The 19,684-nt window shown below is 40.5% G+C and overlaps 2 protein-coding genes across 37 annotated transcripts in view; one reads left to right on the top strand and one right to left on the bottom strand.

Annotated features, from left to right (window-relative positions):
• ARFGEF1 (ADP ribosylation factor guanine nucleotide exchange factor 1) overlaps window positions 1–9,515 on the top strand; it is a 140,257-nt gene extending 130,742 nt beyond the window's left edge. For all 7 annotated transcript variants that reach the window (XM_025477897.3, XM_035708368.2, XM_049103739.1 and 4 more), the window contains 5 exons: window positions 1,861–2,000; window positions 3,416–3,584; window positions 5,335–5,473; window positions 6,460–6,577; window positions 8,059–9,515. In XM_025477897.3, coding sequence (XP_025333682.1) covers window positions 1,861–2,000; window positions 3,416–3,584; window positions 5,335–5,473; window positions 6,460–6,577; window positions 8,059–8,223 — 731 coding nt within the window. In that variant the 3' untranslated portion in view covers window positions 8,224–9,515. The remainder of the gene's footprint in view (window positions 1–1,860; window positions 2,001–3,415; window positions 3,585–5,334; window positions 5,474–6,459; window positions 6,578–8,058) is intronic.
• Window positions 1–19,684, bottom strand: part of CSPP1 (centrosome and spindle pole associated protein 1) — a 177,504-nt gene that overhangs the window by 36,378 nt on the left and 121,442 nt on the right. For 21 of the 30 annotated variants that reach the window (XM_025477902.3, XM_025477911.3, XM_025477912.3 and 18 more), the window contains 4 exons: window positions 16,997–17,060; window positions 14,818–14,924; window positions 13,190–13,328; window positions 10,758–11,395 (listed from right to left, as the gene is read on the bottom strand). In XM_025477902.3, coding sequence (XP_025333687.1) covers window positions 11,187–11,395; window positions 13,190–13,328; window positions 14,818–14,924; window positions 16,997–17,060 — 519 coding nt within the window. In that variant the 3' untranslated portion in view covers window positions 10,758–11,186. Of the gene's footprint in view, window positions 1–6,911; window positions 7,507–9,734; window positions 9,815–10,374; window positions 10,470–10,757; window positions 11,396–11,880; window positions 12,000–13,189; window positions 13,329–13,842; window positions 13,962–14,817; window positions 14,925–16,996; window positions 17,061–19,684 lie in introns of those variants that run through there. The other 9 variants (XR_007406977.1, XR_007406976.1, XR_007406979.1 and 6 more) reach the window with 8 other exon arrangements.

The following is a 19,684-nucleotide window of genomic DNA, read 5'->3' as shown; positions in this document are numbered from 1 at the left end:
CAGAAGACACCACTGCCCCATCTAGCCTCTGCTCAATACCTGCTGTCCCACTAGTTAATCTTTGTCTGGTTTGGGTGAACCAGTGAAATGGTCACCTAATATAACACTAACAGTGTCAGCCAACCTTTGTAAAATTTGTCCAAATACATATTGTCCACAAACACACTGCTGGCTATTGCCAGTGAGTCTGAAGTTAAGATCCTTATCCTCCAAGGACACCAGAAAGCAGGGAGAGGCCCAGCTTCACCTGTTCCATCAGAGTGAAGCCTCATCAGCTCATCAGGAGTACTCTCAGTTCACCTTGCTGAAAGCCCTTCCTGCCCTTAAGCAGCTGATGTTGGAACTGATGAGAAGACATCTTGTCAGACATCAGCCTACTCCCAAGTCTCTTTGGGAGTTCCAGCTGTGCGGCCAGGAGCCTTCTGCTCTAGGCTCTGAGTTTTATGACTTGAATGGGGGAAGTGAAGGAACAACTGGCACTTGTCAGCTCTATGTGTCACTGCTATGAAAAAGACACTGAAGAGGAGGAGACAGTTATGGGACTTGAGGCTGCTTTTTCTTTCTTTCTTTCTTTCTCTTTTTCTTTCTTTCTTTCTTTCTTTCTTTCTTTCTTTCTTTCTTTCTTTCTCTTTCTTCTTTCTTTCTTTCTTTCTTTTTTTCTTTCCTTTATTTTTTTGACATATGATACAGTAATAAGTATTAAATACAACAGCATTTCTGAAAACTACCTGGTAGGGAGCCTTTATTAATGATCTCAATAAGAATAAATTTATGCATGTTGTTTTGCTACTCCTAAAGTCCCTAAAACATGAATTTAAGTTCTACAAATTGGTGCCACAAAAGGGAGTTTGTAATTAAAAGCAAAAGTAGAGACTGAAGGATTATAAGTCATCTAGTGCTGAGCAATTGCCCTAGTGGTTAACAGGCTGCTTCTCTTAGGCAGTCATCTGCCTCCTGGAAAGCTCACTGGGAAAGCTGGCTCTGACATCCCAGGATTCAGGTATGACTTTGGGCCTCCCTTTGAGCCACATGTCAGCATTGCTGAGCTAAGCTCTTGCAGCATCTCAGTAGTTGAGTCCTCTTTTCTGACCTTGTGCTTCTGCATTTGCTTAACTGGTATGGTCAGTGAAATGGAAAGTTCTTCTGTAAACACGTCCTTATAGGCTGGTGGATTGTCAGAAATTGTTGAGCAGATTTGTTCAGGCTAGAGGAATTAGCTGTGTTTCATCTCACCTGTGCAGTGTGGAGAGCATTTTGTTACTTTGGAATTTGGTTAGTTTTGTGACCATGTACTTAGCATAACTTTTTATAGACTTCTTTGCTTATGGGTGCATTTGAAAATACAGTTAGCTGTAACTTCTAACCTGGATCGAAATAAAGCATTCTCTGGTTAACCCGCAGTATTACCCCATTTGTCCTTCACTGTCCTTCACTTCCTTTCTCACAATTCTGTTTCCTGTTGTTTTCTCTTGGTATAGGTTTTTATATTACCTATATTCCAAGGTCAGAATTGAGTTCTGGTAAATGCTTATTAGCTTTTAATCCGTTTGTTAGGTTTTATCAGAGAATAACCTAAATCTTATTATAAAAATTGTAGTGGGACCTTTTTGAACATTATTTACTCTTCTAAGTCATTCGGAATATTTTTGTTTACTTAAAAAATTAATTTTCTAAGTCTTATCTAAAAGTTAAAGTTTTATTGAGTAGTGCCTATATGCAAAGGCAGTATGTCCTCAGTGTGATATGTGCAAATAACCTTCATACATATGAATGTTTCCTTAGCATTGTAATGTCATAGAAATTATAAAGAATTCAAAATAATTTTTGTTTGCATGTGCATTGGGGTGGGTTTCCTCACAGAATTTCCAGAACAAAAATTGTTTGCCGCCCTGTTGATTAAATGTGTTGTGCAGCTGGAACTCATCCAGACTATCGACAACATTGTGTTCTTCCCAGCCACAAGTAAGAAGGAAGATGCTGAAAACCTAGCTGCTGCACAGGTATGGATGGACATGGGAGGACAGCTGATTTTACATTGAGTATAAAGTTGGATTTCAGTCTGGGCTTCCGAGCAGAGATCACACTAGAGATTTGTTTGGGGGGCTCTTCATCATAGAAATGCCATTTTAAACCATGGGACTGAACGACATGCCTGAGGCAGTAAGTGTGGACAGAGTTTGAGAGGAGGGTGGGGGACTGAGCCATGAGGCTTCTGTGCTTAGAGCTGGTGTTAAAGAATTGGTAAAGAGCCTGAGAGTAAGAATCCTTGAGGCAAGGGGAGAGCAAGAGACCGAGACCGAGGTGTTCTGGAAACCGAACAAAGAAAATGTTTTAAGGAAGAGAATGTGATCATCTCTGTGAAATGCTCAATGGGACAAGTTATATTTCATCTGAAAATCACCCTCTAGCAATTTGGTAGACTTCGGTGACCTTGACATTGTGTTTAATTGTAATGTTGAAGACAAAAGCATTATGGAAATGGGTACAAGAGAAGAACGGAATTGCAGACAGCAAATATTGATAACTCTGTCAAGGGGAGTTTTACTCTAAAGGGGAAGAGAGAAATAGAAATAGGATAATTGCTCGAAGAGGATAAAGGGTTTGCTTTGTTTTGTCTTTAAGATTGGCAGTATTGCAGTATTTTCCCTGATGAGTGTTCTCCAGGGAGGAGAGAGAACTGAATGCAGAATGCGGATAGCATCTAGTGCCAGTCCCTGAGGGGGTTGGCCACGCATGCATCATAACAGGAAAGCAATAAAGTGTGTGGGTTATTAACACAGGAAGGTTGGTCCGTTCACTGGTGGGAGGTCTCTTTTGATAGAGATGAGAAGAAAAATCATCCACCAAATAAGGTTGGGAAGAGACTTGTCGTAGGTACTTGAAAGAAGAGGAAACAGGAGCTAGTCATCCAGGAAAGCAGACAAGGGCAGTGCAGGATTGCGGGGTAGCACCCAGGGCCTGCTGGGATTAAAACTGTTTTCTCCAGTCATGTTTGTTGTGTGGGTGTAGATTGGAGTAGGTGTTTTGCCAGCCAACTAATCTAAAAAGAGTGAGGGATTATGCAAGAGAATATTATAACCGGATCCCATGGAGTCTAAACTGAGAAGAGGGGTGAGGAATGGTGAAGGGCTGTGGGCTCTGCAGGGGCAGGACTCCTGAGGTCAGGAAGTAGGAGGGGGGAATTGGAAAGGTACTTGATGACTAGGATGCATGGAAGGAAGATTCTGGAAATTTAAGTAACAAAAGAAGGACCTTTTCCTATTTTATGTTGAAATAAAAGAGGTTAAGTCTGTGACTTGCTCGTAAAACTGATCTTTGAGGGAGCCTTGAGTTCTAAATGTACTAAAATTTGTGACTGTGTGTGTGTGTGTGCGCGCGCGCACGTGCGTGTGCTGTGGTGATTTGTTTTCCAAAGAGAGATGCTGTGGACTTTGATGTTCGAGTTGATACTCAAGATCAAGGAATGTACCGCTTTTTAACATCACAACAACTTTTTAAGCTACTGGACTGCTTATTAGAGTCACATAGATTTGCAAAAGCATTTAATTCCAACAATGAACAGAGGACCGCTCTGTGGAAAGCAGGTAAGCTGCACAAGTACCACATTTTGATGTTCACCTTTTTTTTTTTTTAATTTTTTTTAATTTTTTATTTATTTATGATAGTCACAGAGAGAGAGAGAGGCAGAGACACAGGCAGAGGGAGAAGCAGGCTCCATGCACCGGGAGCCCGATGTGGGATTCGATCCCGGGTCTCCAGGATCGCGCCCTGGGCCAAAGGCAGGCGCCAAACCGCTGCGCCACCCAGGGATCCCTGATGTTCACCTTTAATGGTTGTGCACCAGGGGTGTACTCTTACCAGAATTCATTGATTTTATAATCCAGGCGAATGCATTTCAGTCTTAGAACTTTTTACCTTTAATAGTAGGAAGGCAGTCTACTAGGCAGGCCTTTCTCTGATCTGTAATAAACTTAATATACTAAAATACATATTACATATGATACATTATAATATGTAATATAATAAGCTGACTGTTAGAGGAGATGTGTTTTCCCCTTGTTTGTTAACAATAACAATCTGTTATTTGCCTGATTTGACTGTTTATTTTTTCATCTTGTTCACCCAGCCTGGGTCTCCTTGTTGATATTGTTAACATACTAAAAGCTGCCCTTTTAAGAAAAAGTGTGTTAAGTCCTGAACATGAAATCTTGCACATGTATTCATTTTTTTTGAAGATCTTATTTATTTATTCTTGAGAGAGACAGGCAGAGGGAGAAGTAGGCTCCATGCAGGGAGCCTGATGTGGGACTCCATCTCGAGTCTCCAGGATCACACCCTGGGCTGCATGCAGGCAGCGCTAAACTACGCCACCGGGGCTGCCCTTGCACATGTATTCAAATGATCTCTCCATGCTTATCTGGGAGTGGCCACACTCAGAATGGAAGTGAATGTTTTGAGGGAGGGAGGCCTATATTTGAACAAGTTGGAAAATGCAAATATGATTAAATGTAATGATTATACTGACATCTAATTTTTTATTTAAGAAATAGTTATTTGGTGCCTATTAGGTAACAAATAGTACTGGAAGAGAGAGAGGCAGTAGAATATGAAGAAAACAAGAAGGGAGCTAATGTTTATTAAACATCAAACTCTGTAAAATAGTGTCAGATACTTTATATTTGCATATTTTTTAGATCTAAAATTGTTTAATTCCCAAATAAGTCCATGGCTTTCTTCATCCTCTTCCCTTTACAACCTAACCTCTAGGAAGAGTAGTCTGTATTTTTTTTTTTTTTTTACCCTTTATTCAACCCACGTTGTTTCTGCCATTCAGCTGGGACTGCTCCTACTACAGTCCCCAGGCTCCAGGTTTCCGTGTGCTCTGGGCCCTTCATGGTGCCCATAGCCTTTTGAAACATTCTCCCTGCTGAAGTGGTCTGGCCCTGCTCATCCAGGAGCCCTCCTATAAGCTGTAATAAGCTTTCAAGTGCAGTTTCACTGGAAGAGTTTCACTTTCCCAGGCCCCCACATGGTTTTGCATCCCATCTCCCCCAGCTTGAAAGGACAGGAAATTTTAAACATAAAAATCGCCTTCCATTTGGGCCTCCAGCCTGACTTGATTTCCCCCACATCCTCAAGGTGTGCCTCCTCTGTGCAGCTCTGTCCCTGTGGGCCACCTCAGGGGTGCTGAGGCCCAGAGCTCAGGGCAGCTGTGCTTTGTAAGCAGCAGATGCCAGAGCTGAGCGTACATAAAATATCCCTTCACACAAGGCGGTTTTGTCTTTCTGTAAGATGTCTTCACAAATTAATCCTGGAAACTTCCCTTTTCTGCAGGCTTCAAAGGCAAATCCAAACCTAACCTTCTAAAGCAGGAGACAAGCAGCCTGGCGTGTGGGCTGCGCATTCTCTTCCGGATGTACATGGATGAGAGCCGGGTTAGTGCCTGGGAGGAGGTCCAGCAGAGGCTTTTAAAGTAAGACTCTTGGCTGAGTTTCTGCCTTTGACCCATGTGTCTGCGGCTGCGTGGTACAGAATAGGAAAGGGCCACTAGATTTGCACTTGGGGTGGAGTCCATGCCTCAGCCCCACTGCAGGACTGTGCAGACAGCTTGGGGCCCAAGGAAGAATTCGTGCAAATTAAATACAGTCTTAGAGATGGATGCACTTTTGCACATGAGCAATTGGGGGGAGACATGAGCAATTCATGTCTGTTGCTGCTGTGGGACAGGGAGAAAGTTTTCTCTCTTAAAATTTAAAACTTCAGAGTTTTTAGGCCTTTTCATGTCGCAGATAACTATTTTTACAAATAGATCACATGTGAAAGTGAAAACCTGCTGGCCTGCATTTAGTTTGAAAACATATTTGGAGTCTTGTTAGTGTTATTTTTCTTGCATTCTATTTTTACTTCATGACAACTTAAGATTCCGTCCTTCAAATTTTAAACTCCTGCTAAGAATGAAACATGCCATTCAGGAAGAATGCTGTCTTCTGCATTGTATTTTTTTATATTCTCAGGAAATATGTTCTCAGAGACCAAGTAAGTACATTTTAAAACTTTGAGAGATGACTTAGTCCCTGTTTCCCATTTTACAGATGAGACTTTTAAGACCCAGAAGCATCTACACCTTCACAGTGCATAACCTGCAAAGCCACCCCAGATTTCAGCCTCGGTTTCTTGACACCAGGCTTTAAATGTGCTACTGCATAGGGGCTCTGAAATTCAGTGAAACTTTTAGAAAAATAAGTTTCCTGATAAATTGCAGCAGCTTCTTTTAAGGTCTGGTTTTCTTCTTAATTTGAAAAGGATACGTTTATGTTGGCACTAGTTGGTGTAAGCAGACAGACTCTAACCAGTTCTGATACAAATAGTCCCACCCGCCTCGTCCCAGCTGTTGTCTCTGTGAACATCCAGAGCAGCGGGTATGGAGCGCTTGTAAAAATGAGTCTTTTCTGTTAACAGTGTCTGCAGCGAGGCCCTGAGTTACTTCCTCACTCTAACATCAGAAAGTCACCGGGAAGCCTGGACTAACTTACTGCTCTTGTTTCTCACTAAAGTTCTAAAGATAAGCGACAATAGGGTAAGTATGAGGTGTATTCTCCAGCCCAGCAGGTCTAGCCTGACCAGCATTGTGCCCAAGCCAGAGGCAGGGGCGCCAGCTTGCAGGCCCGCTGCCCGGGGGGGGGGGGGGGGGGGCATTGAGCAAAGCCCAGGCCATGTTGCTGCTTGTCCTGGAGCACAGGGGCCTGTCTCATTGGCCCTGCAGTCTTCGCCCTTCTCACTGTGCTTTGTTCTCTGATCAGTGATTTTGTAGGGGATCAGTAACGAAGGAATCAATCCTCCCCCACACTTTGCAGTTTCCATCCTGACCACTGAAGTCTCTCCTGCCCCATTTTGAAAACTGCCATCCTGCCCAACCTCTAGCTTTATCCTCTGCCCCTACACCTGAGGCTGTTTCTGGGTCCCAGGCCCAGCCCTTCCTTTGGCATATTTATTGGTTCCTTATAACAGAGCCTCTAGCAAATGGGCCATAAACTCATTTAACAATTTGAAGCCAATAGAAAAGATAAATTAAAATATTTATATTTTATATATTAAATATAAATTCTATTTTATAAATCTTTATAAATTAAAATATATAACTAAATATAAATACATATTTCAGACTTTCAAAAAATACATGTTTCACTCTTAAAAAAAATACAGCAACTTACAGCTCGCATAAATGGAAACGGGTTGCCATGATCCCTGAATTGGTTTAAAAATGCAGTGAGGTAGCCTGAGATTTGGGACATGGTGGTTAATAGCACCCCAGAGGGGCTGTGCAGTGTGACTTGGTGCCACGGGGATGTTTATCCCAAGTCATGTGCTCTAGTCCACACGCATTTCCTTCCGACTCCTGGGCTGGATAAAGCTTGGAGAAGTGACCTAAGGCATCGGCAGCCATGTGGCCGGGAAGGACTCCGAACCCCAGCATGTCTGGTTCCACTACAGGCTTCCTTGTCCCTCCTGGGGTGTGGAGAGCAAAAAAGGGGATAGGCAGGCAATTTGTATTCAGAGATTGAGGAACTCCAGCAAAGACGGTCATTTCAGTTAAACTATAAACGTGGGATGTATATTTGCCTGGACATTGCAATTTTAATATGGCAGTATTTTTCCCTAAAAATTAAAATTTTCTTTAACAAATAAGATTGTTTCAATTAGTCATAGCTTATAAAAACTCAACTCTGGTTCTTGCTTGTCTTCTTACTTTCGCTTTTTATCCAGCAAAAGCAAGAAGTACTAAAAGTTTGTCATAAGTTTGTCAAGGAAATATAATGGAAAATATTTTTCAAAGTAAGAATAGATAAGTGAATAATGTTTGTGATAAGTGAGTCTTTTGACTACTGCTCTTTCAGTTCCATAATCAGTATAGTCATTGCTTTATGCAGATGCCTTTCCTCTGTCCTCACTGATCAGTGCGGGGGCCCCAAAGTGGTTTGACTGTAAAGGCATTTTGAGCTTCTGTGGTTTGGAATGCAAGCAGTACTAATGGAGAAATTTATCCCCCCTCCCCCCCAGTTTAAAGCTCACGCGTCATTCTACTACCCTCTCTTATGTGAAATTATGCAATTTGACTTGATTCCTGAACTTCGTGCCGTTCTTAGAAGATTTTTTCTGCGAATTGGAGTAGTTTTTCAGATATCACAACCACCCGAACAGGAACTTGGAATAAACAAGCAATGATGGCAACTTGGTATTTTTCTGTTGGCGTTTACATCCCTCTGCTCTTGAAAAAGACCCTGGAGCTGAGGTTTCCTACCTGAAAAATGGTTTCTCTGAATTGCAGTGTTTGAGGGTTACTGGTAAAGATGCTTAGAACTGTAACTCAAACTTGCAACGCTCCAGTCCCTGTTTAGTCATCTGGTGGATTCTGTTTGTCATATTGGGCTCATGTTGAGCAGAAAGCCTGTTTCCACAGTGTCAGCTCGTGTTCGTGTGTCCTTCCCTGTCCTTGGCGGTAGGGAGAGCCCCACATATTTTTGGCAGGTGTGGAAGTAAAACTTTACCCAAAGAACTACAGATGTAAAGATTTGAACTTCTGCAAGAAGTACAACTCAGGAGAGCTGTATTTTGAAGGATAAAATGTTTATAATTGGGGGGTGGGGGGGGAGAAGAAGAAATTATTGTTCATGGTAAAAGATATTTAGCAACTATGGTATTCTTATTCTGAAGATTTTTGCACACTCAGGCTATCTGAGATACTGGTAATCATCCTTCTGTGAAAAATGTACAGAGATGCAGGTCTGTAATATAAAAATCTTAAACATTATATAGTTCTTCCTGCACTGTTTTATTTTAATTTCTTTATTTTCTTAATCATTTGCTAAATACCTATAATATTTTGTCAAATGCACTAAACATTTGGGTTGAACTTTTTGTCTTTTTTATTTTGTGGGGGTTTTGGTTTTGCCCTTGGGGGGGTGGAATTTTGAGGGTTTAACATGCCCAGAAAGCTGTTGTGGCTGACACTTGTCATGATCAACAACAAAGGTAGAAAATCCTCCCACTGACCTAACTACCTGTAATATACTTCTCTTAGGGCTTCTAAAGATGAGCCATTAAAATAGAGTTGATCCTTCATGGACCGAAACTTGAATCACTGCAAAATGAATCTAGGTTGCTGTCACTTTTTTCTTTTGGGTGGCGGGGCTTGTTGTAGATTTTACTCTATGTACAGAATTTAATGTTGAATATGTTAAAATAACAAACCTGGCATGGTTGGGGGAGTTAGATTTACTGGAAATGTATTCATACTGTGAATTGTGCTCTGATGGTTAAAAAAAAAAAAAAAAGATTGTCAAGCATTCCGTATTAACAGTGGATGTAGAAAATTTTTTCAGATGGATAAAATGTATATGGTACAGATGTAAAGTTTTCTATGTAAAAAAATTCTGTACAACTTTCTGTACAATATTGATTCTCATCTGGCATATTCTAATCAGGTTATAGGTCAATAAAGTTTTTGGATTATTTCATCAGTGCAATCAAAACCTGTGTAATCTACAAGCCCCATGTTTCATTAATTCTGTGTTAAAAGCTGAACAACTCGGCCAGAGAAAGAACCAGAAATTCGGTGTTCTTCAGTCTGGTATTTTCTTTCCAGTTTTTGGCATTAGGATCATGCATCTTTCAACCATAGGATATTCATAGTTAAAATTTTGTGTATTAATAACCCAAGCAAGTTAAGGCTATACCGTTTGTGAAGAAGAGCAGACGTCCCATTTGGGGTACTGTGTGTCCTAGGAGTTAGTTCAATTGTGTGGTACAGTGGCATCTGAAGAAAAATGGAACATGACAAGATAATGATTGTGTTTCAAGTATTCAGTCTGCTCTCATACCTCTCTTACATGATGTTATTGAACAGTGCATTTAGAGGTATTACCATATATTCTTCCCCCAAGACAGCCCTGTGCAAGCCCAGCTGGATGCTAGAGCTGGGAGTCGCCCACCCTGGTAGCTGGGAACCACCATGACTTCCAGTCTGTCTGAAGGGTAAGTGTTTCAAATGACCTGGTGGTTATTTTATGGTATGGTATCAGGACCCTGTCTTAAGACAGAGGCTTTCATGATACCTTCAAATGAAGATGTAAGAGGAAAAACCTTCACAGTATTAAATATAAAATCTATATGCAGCTAAAATTCAGAATGGAGAAATTTCACACTGCAGTAGACCTGTCTGATCCTGTCCACCATTAGTGGCAGTGTGCAAGAAGTAGGGCCTGGGGGCGTTCTCAGCTGTCCTAGTACTGAAACCAAAGCATTACTTCCCAGAATTTGTATTAATCTTTACTTTTTAAAAAATACCACTTACGAAGGGACAGAAGACTGACTCACTCACTTATCCAAGGGTCTGTGGTGGGCACAGCAAGGATTCCAGTGTCTGTCCTTGACCCCTGGGGGTTCCTATCTCTCTCGTAACTTCTAAAACACTTTGTCAAAAAAAAAAAAAAAAAAAAACACTTTGTCTAGAAACCTCAATTCCAGTTAAAATAAGAAACTGAGACTGGTAATAAGTAATTTATTTCTATCAAGTGGTTAAGTCATATAAATTAAATTAGTAAATGTAATGTCCTCATTTGCATAAAAATAGAGGCAGAAAGATGTGATTGATATTTAGTATATGGCTCATGGGTGGGAATAAAATCAGTTATGATTCCCAATACTTGGAAATAACTAGCACATTTGATTCATTACCTAGCAACTGAAATAGTCACAGCTGTAACCAATGTATTTATTAAATGAATTATTTTGAATAGGAGGAACAATGGCAAATGTACATACAAGCATATTCTGGTTTTACAGTATTAAGACACTTGTTTTATTCACCTTACCTTACAGGCAGAATTTAAAATAATGCACATATGGTAGTTGATTCCAAGAGTTCATTACCACCCCAATATATGGCAAAATTGTGCAAAAATAATTTTATATAATTCTACATTCTATAAATTAATCATTGCCTTTTATTTATATACATAATATACATCATTATGTATCATCATGGGAAAAAATAGACCTTTATATACAGATGGTTGTGTAAGAGACTTCTAGGTAGGGGCCCAAAGTAGCACAAATATTATTTAAGTTTCAGATGTGACATTCCTTTCACCTTAAAAAGGCACTGCTGAGTCCAACACCGATTTATTTTAACCGTGGGCAGTAGACAGGCCCTGCCAATTGTAAGTGCCTGGTTTTCCAGGAACCTGCCGCTGCTCCCGGTTCAGCTGCTCTGCCATAAACCGTTTCAGGGTCTCAGAGGTACCTGGGCGCAGCCAGGGCTCGGCTGCTGCAGAGTCTGAGCCATCGTCCCCCATGTGCTTCATGTCATCAGGGTCGACCAGTGAGCTCTCATCATCTGAAAGAGGCAAGAGGCACACTGGTGGCAAGGAGGTGAAGCGAACACACATCTCCCTTAATTTAACCCATTCCAGCCCTGCAGTTCTCCATAGTATTTCATTCTACACAGTACTGTTTTGTCCAGGCCCCTTATCTTAGATGTAGGAAGAAAATGGTCAAGTGAATAAGGTACAAACCCCACAGGGATTCCAAAGATAGCAAAGGAGACTGTAGAAGTGTATGCAGTCTTAAAAACTTAAATTTAGCAAAGTTTTAGAAGTCAGTCAAACCTGTTAATGCTTTAAGGAAATGAAGTCCTTTTAGGAAAGCACTAGACAGGCAGACAAGAGACAAAATTACTTCCATTCTTTACCTAATCTAGGAGGCTGGTGTCTAACTCCGTTAAAAGGTAGATCCTTAATTTTTCATTCTTCAATTGCATGTACTCAACTTCTAGATCTGTATTTTACTTATTAGATAGAATAGGAAAATCTGTCTTCCTACCCTGTGATGTCATTTTTTTTTTTTAAATTACATCTCCCGGTCTGTGAAGGATTAGCCCAGCAAAGGGCTATGTGCAGTCAATTTAATGAGCAATCAATCCACATCGTACCAAAAAGCTCCTGTTTGAAAGGACAATGTTAAAAAGAAGTTTAGAAGTTGAAAACCTGTAAGAGATTCTTCAAATGTTCTATTTTCTCTCAATTTAAACAAACATATTCCTGTTCAATATTAATTACCTCTACTGGTTCTAAAAGAAATTGAAGAATAGGTCATCCTCGGTACAGATATGCTCCATCAGTTTACCGTATGTGCTGGCATCTGGTGTGGTATCACCACCAGTACATCTGATACCCTGACTGCTGGAGATTGTAGGAGTATTAGTTTTAAATTAATAAAGTGTTAAAGATAGGAAAATCACTATTAGAAAATTACTGTATATAGCTCAACAGACTAAAGGGAATTTTCCCAAAAGATCACTCTTTCAAGGGGCTCACTAGCTGCCTAAGGAACCATCCTGCCTGCCTGTGCTCCGTGAGCACACTTCAACCTGCTGCTCACCCAAACAAGGGGAGACCATGAAGCCCTAATGAAAATACCACACCCGGGATCCCTGGGTGGCGCAGCGGTTTAGCGCCGGCCTTTGGCCCAGGGCGCAATTCTGGAGACCCGGGATCGAATCCCACATCGGGTTCCCGGTGCATGGAGCCTGCTTCTCCCTCTGCCTATGTCTCTGCCTCTCTCTCTCTCTCTCTCTCTCTGTGTGTGTGTGACTATCATAAATAAATAAAAATTAAAAAAAAAAAAGAAAATACCACACCCTTGGCTTCTATTCTAAAAAGAAACCACCTGAGGCTATTTTGCTTTGTGGTATTGAAAGCCAAGCAAAAAAGTAAAAAAAAAAAAAATCTTCAAAGTACTATAAATTTATAATAGATGTGTTATCTAAAGAACACCAAGTTTTCGAGTTAATTTCAGATAATCCCCCACTTCAGTAAGGGAAGTGAGGTGCTGATACTAACCAGCATCTTTCCTGCTGAAAGCAAAGAAAGCTTGGATATATTTAATAAAAATTCCATCTGTTTAGAATCCACTCGAAAAAGCATACCCTCCGGTAGAATCGGATGCAAAGCTGATCCAAAGTCCAGGTTTTCCTGGATAGCGTCTATGGTTCTAGGCCTTATAACCCAAAGGGATTTCAAAATTCATCCCATCTCTTCTCCCCAGCCCCAGCCATTAGTGAGAACTTCCCTGTAAACAGGTTTGAGTTCTTACAGAAATATGCTGTAGTCCACCAAGACTGGCTATTTACCTGTATTAACTGGTTTATTCTGAATTTCATTCAGTCTTCGCATCCGTTCCTCATTTTTCATTCTAAGCTGATCAATATTTATGCTGGACACCGATTTTAAAGAGAGACCATCTGGTGGCACATTAGGATGACTGTTATCCTACAATTAAAAACAGAATTTCAGAAACAGTCATTACTAAAACGTTAATCAGTGAGCCTAAAAATATTCTTGCCCCTGATAAATGTACAGTGTGCAGAATAAAAACAAATGGAAATCTGTAGCATTTATATTCTAACCCCTGGTGTTTATTTATGCAGGCTCAGATGAAGATCCAGCACTTGTGATGATAATATTTGAATGCAGCCAGGCTGGGTACAAGTGGGGAATTAGAGTACCCAAAAGGTAAAAACTGAAACAACGGGTCTAGAATCAATGAAGCTAGAGTAATCAAGACAGGGTGGTAATGGCACAAAGACCCACAGATCAAGGGAACAGAGTCCACGAATAAGCCCATAAAGTTTACAGACAACAGAGCCAACCTAATTCACTAGGGGAAAGAAGAGCCTTTTCAACAAATGGTACTGGAAGAAGTGGATTGTCCACATGCAAAGGAATGAATTTGGACCCCTACACCTCATATTAGTTATAAAAATTAACTGAGTGTATTACTGACCTAAATTCAAGAGCAAACCCCTTAGAAGAAAACACAATTCATGGTGCTGGGTTAGGTAACGGTTTCGTAGTGAGGTGGACCTCATCAAGATTAAAAGCTGCTGTAGTTTAGTGGACACCCTCAAGAAAGTAAAAAAATAAAAAAAATAAAAATAAAAATAAAAATTAAAAAAAAACACACACACACACACACAAAATGAGATTAAACTATGCAAATCATCCATCTAATAAGGGTTGCGTCTCAAATTTTATGTATTTGAACTTACAAATCAACAACAGACAACCTGATTAGAAAATGGGCAAAGGATTTGCACAGACCTATCTTGAAGGTACTAAACATCATTAGGGAAATGTACATCAAACCCACAATGAGACACTACTTCACACTCCCTAGGATGCCTGTAACAAAAGAGACAGTAACAAGTGTAGCCATGATGAAGAACCTGGACCTGCTGCAGTGCAAGTGTAAAATGGTGCAGCCACTTTGGAAAACAGTCTGGCAATTCCTCAAAACGTTGACCATAGTTACTCTACACCCCAACAGTTCTCTTCCTAGGTGTACATGCCTACTCATATAGAGTAGTCTAAGAGGATAAAGCAGACTTTCCAATAAATGTTTATTAGTTGCTTCTTGTACCTTCTCTGAAATCCAAATAGCCTGCAACTGGGAAGGAGGAAGATTAGGGGGTGGAATGAACATTCCTGAACATTCTGTACCAGGTACTACTAGACCTATAACCACTTTAGGAGATAAAAAAAATACTACCTCAAAGAAGCCAACAACCAGAGTTCAATGACCTGCTTAAGCCCAGGGAGCTATTTGGTGGTAGAGCCTACATTTAGACCTGTGGCCACCTCTTTCCAGAGCAAGTGCTCTTTCTTTACTGGACCACGCCAATTTAGCATGGGCCAGAACCCAGAACTTTCAACTCCTAAACTGAAAAAAGAAAAAAAGAAAAAGATACTTCATACGTACAAAGTCCAGTCCTTTCAGTTTGTTCCTCCTGCGCTCCCTTGCAGAGGGAGCTCCCTGTGGAGGGAGGATGTCATCTTCAATGGCAGGATATGTCTCGCCATAAGCACCTAGGAGGACCACACAAAAGAGGTCTTAAACATCCACTATTTCAAATCTTTTTGCTCCAGGCTAAACCAAGACTCTTTCTCAATAGCTTTAAGGTATTATTTACATATAATAAAACTCAGATACTACAAATGTTCACAGTTCAGTAACTTTTATAGAATTGAACAGTCATCATTACACTCTAGTTTTAGAACATGCTTGTCACCTCAGTTCCCTTGTGCTCACAGGAAACACAACTCCTACCTGCCAAGCCCCAGGTAAACACTGAGCTGCTTTCAAGCTCAGGAGATTTACCTTTCCTGAGATTCCATATAAATGAAGTTATGCAGTGTTATATTTTGTGTCTTCCAGGTAGCATACAAATAGGAAAGCAACTGACTTATATATTAACCCGGTATCCTATAACCATGCTGTATTATTAAACCAGGGTTTCTTTTATTGATCAGATTTCCTATAATCATGTCATCTGTGCACAAAGACATTAATTATTTCCCCCTCCCAATCTAACTCCTTTTCTTAGCACATTAGCCAGGACTTACACAATGATGTTTAGGAGTGGTGAGAAGTAAACACCAGCAGTCGATTAACGCATAAGATTGTATGTTAAACATATATCATATATATCCTTACAATAAAGGAAGAGAAAATGTTACTGAGAAAATACATTTACTGTACTGTATTTACTGGGAAAAAATCCACATGTAAGTGGATCCACACAGTTCAAACCCATGTTGTTCAAGGGTCAATTACATATTGCAAAATGTTTTGTTTTTTTAAAGATTTTAATTATTTATTCATGAAAGACACAAAGAGAGGCAGAGGCAGAAGCAGGCTCCATGCAGGGAGCCCAATGTGGGACTCGATCCCAGGTCTCCAGGATCACGCCCTGAACCGAAGGCGGCGCTAAACCGCTGAGCCCCCCAGGAATTTCTGCAAAATGTTTTTGACAATAAGGCTAACAACCTTTGTGTATATAGTATGGTTAACTATAGTCAACATGCTATACACTTAGATCCTCAGAACTTTCATCTAGGTTCTCTCTCTCTCTCTCTCTCTCTCTCTCTCTCACACACACACACACACACACACACACACACACACACACGCTTTACCCACATTCATTAGAACCGTGGTAACGGTCAAGACTGTGGGATATTTGTGGAATAGCAAAGACAGATTGCTGTACCTTTGGTCTAGTATAATGAAACAGTCCAAGACATCATTCTGAGTGTTCCAACCTCTCTCTTTATTGTTAACACGAACAGGTCACATTTCCCTAATGCCTCCAGAGATCCTCCCCATCCCTGTTTCCTTCTGATTTCTCTACCTTTACTCACTCTCCACAATATGACATCATGGAAAGGAAAAACTCATTAAAAAATAATTATAGGGTAGTTTGTAATTTTAGTCTCATGAAATACCACTAATATGTAGGAGCTATAATTCCCAGATGGCCCTATAACAGCATAAATGCTTATGATCAGGTACATAATTTTAAGTGTATATTACAGTACTTAAGAAGAAAGGTAAAGGTACCATGAGATTTTTTTAAGACTAAAAATATTCTTATGACCTTTTAAAATTTAAAGATTCACATGCATTTTTAAGAAATAATAGAGATCCTTTGCATACTTTGCCCAGTGGTAACATTTTGCAAAAGAAGAGCTGTAGTCTCATTCATACCCAAGATACTGATACTGATAAAATATCCTTGATCCTGATCCACTGGTCTCTTAGCACTATTCCATGGTATGGATGTACTACATAACCGTTCACCTACTGAAGGACATCTGGGCTGATTCCAGTTTATGGCCATTAGAAGTAAAGCTGTTATGAAATTTCATGTACAGATTTTTGTATGAACCACTCCTATGACTTCTAAATTTCATTTTGGCTATAAAATTCTCAAAATCAGAATAAGTCATTTTGATGATTATTAAATTAGTAGAATATTCCCTTTGTACCACTTTGCAAAACAGAGAGTAAAGTACTGATTTTTGTCAAGTACAGAGAAAAATACTTAAGTAATATTTAACCTTTAAAGAACTAGATTGGTAAAATAAATATAACTCACCAATAAAAGCACTGTCAGATTCCAATAATGAAGTTTTCAAGAAATCATCAGAGTCTTCTCTGGACTAAAAGAAAGATCATATGTTAATGATTTTTATTAGTCCTAGATGGAAAAACAGCAAATTAGCACCAAGAGACACAAGTCTCCACGCTGTCCCCCAAATTAGCAAAAAAGGATGGGGAGAGGTAGGACTGGCTACTTGCCTCCTATACCACATTCCAATGCCCCCAAATTACAGAAAATAACTATTTTATTAAGGGTCACAATACTGCTGACAAAAAAGTACAAAGCAATGAACCCAATTAAACATTAAAAGTCTTTAAACCATTGCCCAGATTCATTCATTCAATAAATCTGTATAGCAGACTTACTATGTCCTCCATGCAAGGAACAAAGATAAGAGTTTTTGCTGTTGAGTGGATCGTAATACCATGGGGGAGAGGAGGAGGCAAGTCCTCAGATAATGATAGCCCTATGTGACAGCAGCTATCACAAAAAATATAGCACAGATAGGGAAAGAGTGGAGGAAAAAATAACACTAGGATTGCACTTGTGATGAGCTCTCAAGAGGTTAACAGACTTACATATAGGAGAATAATATCACCTTATATGCTGGAAGGAGCCTAAAGTCACCTACAACCACTTCCCCAACAGATTGCTAGGATAGGCTAGAACACTCCACTGAAGAGCTATTCATTAATTTCTAAATCTATCCAACTGATACACAACACTGATTATCAGAAAGCTCTTTTCTTTTACTGAATTCTTCTATATATTGCATTTAACTTTCCTTTTTAACTTAACATCTACTGAATCTACTTTTGCTTTTTAAGCGTGAACAGCATCTAATAGAGCACGGCATACACACTGTGCCACCTCTCTTCCTCATCAGAGTCCTTCACATAACTGAAGAGTGATCCAAGTCCATGCAAGCTCTATCTTCTCCATGACAACCTGCACCACTTTCATTTGTGTTTTCCACACAATCCAGTTTCTGGGAAGATGAAGAGCCCAAATTTATTAGCTTTTTGTGCCGAGTTTCAAACTCAGCAAAATATGGTGTTACTAATCCAGGATTTGAACCAAAATCCCAGCTGTTACATTTCAGTATCTTTTCCCTGAGAAATGTGGCTGCCATATACAGAGAAACCCATGACCTACAGAGCCTTCAGGAATAGGTGTGGTATGGGGACGAGGAGGAGCTCTCAAGACTAGCCTAGTTTCAAATCTAGGCTTTGCAGCTTATTGACTATGTGACCAGGGGCTAGCCGTTTCCTCTTATGTCAAATAGGGATAAGGATGCCTTATGGTGAACTTCAGAGAAATGTCAAGAATCTGGCACAGAGTGGTCTCTCTGTAAATGGTAGCTGTTAGCAATGTCATATTCAGTTCAAACTGAAGTACCAAGAGCTATCAACTGGTTACCCTGGGCTACTAAAACAGCCAAGCCAAGCCTTACCTTTATAATCTGAAAATGCTGTAATGCTGTTTGTCATTTTAACTGGAAAATTAAATTTATTTCCAGTGTCAACTTTTCTCCTGAACTCTTATCTGTCTGCTACTTGCCAGTCCAATTGTTTGTCTAAAAGGCATTTCAAAACTTACCATGTTACTTTGTTTTTTTTAAGGTTTTATTTATTGGGCAGCCCTGGTGGCACAGCGGTTTGGCACTGCCTGCAGCCTGGGGTGTGATCCTGGAGACCCGGGATCGGGTCCCACATCGGGCTGCCTGCACGGAGCCTGCTTCTCCCTCTGTGTCTCTGCCTCTCTCTCTCTCTGTGTGTCTATGAATAAATAAATAAATCTTAAAAAAAAAAAAGGTTTGACTTTCATGAGACACACACAGAGAGGCAGACACAGGCAGAGGGAGAAGCAGGCTCCCCGCAGGGAACCTGATGCAGGACTCGATCCCAGGATGCTGAGATCACGACCCAAGCCAAAGCAGACGCCCAACCACTGAGCCACCCAAGTGCCCCAAAACTTACCATATTTAAAATCAACTTCCTAATCTTATCCACTCGCAAATCTGTTTCTCCTGCTTTGCCACTGCTATAAACTGCAAATCCCAACCCAAAGGCTTGAAGTCCACCTTTGACTTCTCATACTTCACAGTCAATGTCAAAATTCTATCCGGTCTCCTTTCAAAATGAATCTAACCACTCTGAGCACTTCCACTGCTCCCACCTGGGGCTAAATCACCTTATGTCTTGACTAGACTATAGCAGTAGCCTTGCCACTATTCTGCTTCAAAATTCTAGAAGCTTCTCAACACATTCAGTGTAAAAAGCAAAATCCTGTGATAGGCTCAGAGGTTCCATAGTCCAGCCCGTCACCCCTCTACCCCATCTGCTCCCACCCCCTACTCATGGCTCTCCAGCCTCCCCAGCCTGTTTACTGCTCCCTGTGTGCACCAAGCCTATTCCTGCCCAGGGCTACTGCCTAGAAACCTCTTCCTCCAGATGTGTCCTCAGGGAATTCACATGGCCACCTCCCTGATGCCCTTGCTTAAATGTTACTTAACTCTGTGAGGCCCTTCATCCCCATTTTATTTCACATTATAAATCCTGTCACCCAAGGATACCCTGTACCCCCTTTTCCAGGCTATCATTTTCTCCAGAACCCCACAACTTAACATAACATTTTATTTGTTTATTGTCTCTCCCTCTCACCAGAAAGCAAGCTCTCTGA

This window comes from Canis lupus, chromosome 29 (genome assembly GCF_003254725.2).
Source record: "Canis lupus dingo isolate Sandy chromosome 29, ASM325472v2, whole genome shotgun sequence".
Taxonomy (NCBI): domain Eukaryota; kingdom Metazoa; phylum Chordata; class Mammalia; order Carnivora; family Canidae; genus Canis; species Canis lupus.
The sequence above is the reverse complement of the archived record's forward strand: the minus strand, read 5'-3'. Positions and strand labels throughout refer to the sequence as shown.